Raw genomic sequence first — 1,705 nt, 5'->3', positions numbered from 1 at the left:
AACACGCTGGGCACTGCAGGGCCGTACTTGTGGGGTACTTATCGTCGCCCGTCGCAAACATCCACAATATAGAAAAGGCAAAAGGAACTGATGCATGTTTGTTTATGATATTTTCCATAACACAGTGTAGTTCGCCTTGCTGGGCGTGAGAACGATTGAAAGGCCAGCCCTCATCAAGGGCGGGGGCCTCCCGCCTTCGAAGCCAAAGCAAAAATTCCCGTGTTTCTTTTGGGCACTTTACCCATGATTTGTGTATAGGCCTTCGGGCTGGGGAACCCTTTTACAGGATCTATAGAAGACTTCTGAGTCACGGGGAGTAGCTGCAATGGCTCCGACCGACGCTGTAGCAGGCGTTACCATACCCACTGGGATGTCCCTGACGGCCGAAGAGCCTACTTTCCAGACTGGCNTCGAGGGAAATGATCGTCTCCTGTCTGCTGAAGAGGGCTGGCGTATGTCGAACACGGCTTGGAAACTTCGATCATGAAGATATCATGAAAACGCGCATAGGGCATAAAGTAAGGCAATCACTGTTATTGCTATCTTAGATTCTTCCGCAGGCGCAATTAAGATGCACGGGGCTACTAGCGCGTGTCCCCTGTGATCTTGTCGATATTTTTCTCTTGTCCCCTCTATCCGTGCCTTTCGGGCGCATCTAGCCGGTTGACCCCCTAACACAGCATCCCACCCTCGCTTACTCTCAAAAGGGCCAAACGCTGCTGGCTGTACCCCCTACTTTATTGGCTTGCCTGTGGTGTACGTGCTGACGTGCATGCACAATTTTATGAATGCTGCAGTGCTGTTGCCAGTGAGCAAGCAGATAAATTCGACGCTCCTCTCCTTTGAGTTGCGTAGGTTTACGAGCGACGTCAGGGGAAGTGGTTGGTGGTGCTGCGCCCCACTCCTGATTTACACACGCTGGCCCTGCGCCACCGGACCCAAATCATAGTAAGTCTAACGGGGCAGGCCAAGCAAGCATATAGTTAATATGCTTGCTTATCACCGTAGTTGTACATGCATGCATGTATACACACCCCTATGGAGGCTCATTTACCGCCGCCTCTGAGCTGGTAGATATAAATAATATTTACTGTTGAATGGTGTGTCTATTCTTTTAGTCACTTGGGTTCATGAGCTTTGCTTCCTTCTTACCACACGTTGAGAGAACTATATAGCAGATCACCTTGAATTTGCGTGCAGTATCATGCCGATATATCGCTGATTTTGAGCCTTCTGGATGTACGCCCCGGCAAAACTATCGTTGAAGCAGGTAATGGTTTTCTGCTGCTGGTTTCGGTGGATTACCCGGTCTGCTTGCAGTGAATACTGAATTTAGTTTAGAAATTGCGTTTCACTATCTATCACTGCCCTGGCCCGTTTTGCCAGAGGCTGTATGTCACCAAGACAAGACGTGCTTGCTTCCGTCAAACAATCTCAATATGCGCATCCTTCCAGCTTGAAGCGCTGTATGCAAGTGCCTGTAGTCGAGCACTGGGCTGCGTTTGTACTCAGGAACTGGATCTGGCTCTCTCTCATATTCTTTGGCCATGGCGCTGCAATCGGAGGGTCGTTTGTTCACCTATGAGTTTCATGAGCAACGGTGGCAAGAAGCCCGGTAAGTTAGGCGTTAAGTTCACAGTTAGAATGGGCTGTATTTTCACACTGTGACAAAGCAGTGGCTGGTTCACGGTTTCCACTATGCTAA

General features: G+C 49.6%; 1 protein-coding gene across 1 annotated transcript in view; it reads left to right on the top strand.

Moving 5' to 3' along the window:
* Positions 1 to 419: 419 nt before the first annotated feature.
* Positions 420 to 1,705, top strand: part of EMH_0026180 (tRNA (adenine-N(1)-)-methyltransferase catalytic subunit, putative) — a gene marked incomplete at both ends in the record, with an annotated part of 1,524 nt that continues 238 nt past the window's right edge. The window contains 4 exons of the mRNA XM_013502585.1: positions 420 to 518; positions 856 to 948; positions 1,201 to 1,270; positions 1,513 to 1,615. Of these exons, the coding sequence (XP_013358039.1) occupies positions 420 to 518; positions 856 to 948; positions 1,201 to 1,270; positions 1,513 to 1,615 (365 nt within the window). The remainder of the gene's footprint in view (positions 519 to 855; positions 949 to 1,200; positions 1,271 to 1,512; positions 1,616 to 1,705) is intronic.

Source organism: Eimeria mitis, genomic scaffold (assembly GCF_000499745.2).
Source record: "Eimeria mitis Houghton genomic scaffold, Emh_scaff962, whole genome shotgun sequence".
NCBI classification, from domain to species: domain Eukaryota; phylum Apicomplexa; class Conoidasida; order Eucoccidiorida; family Eimeriidae; genus Eimeria; species Eimeria mitis.
Note: the sequence above shows the minus strand (reverse complement) of the source record. Positions and strands in the feature narration are given on the sequence as shown.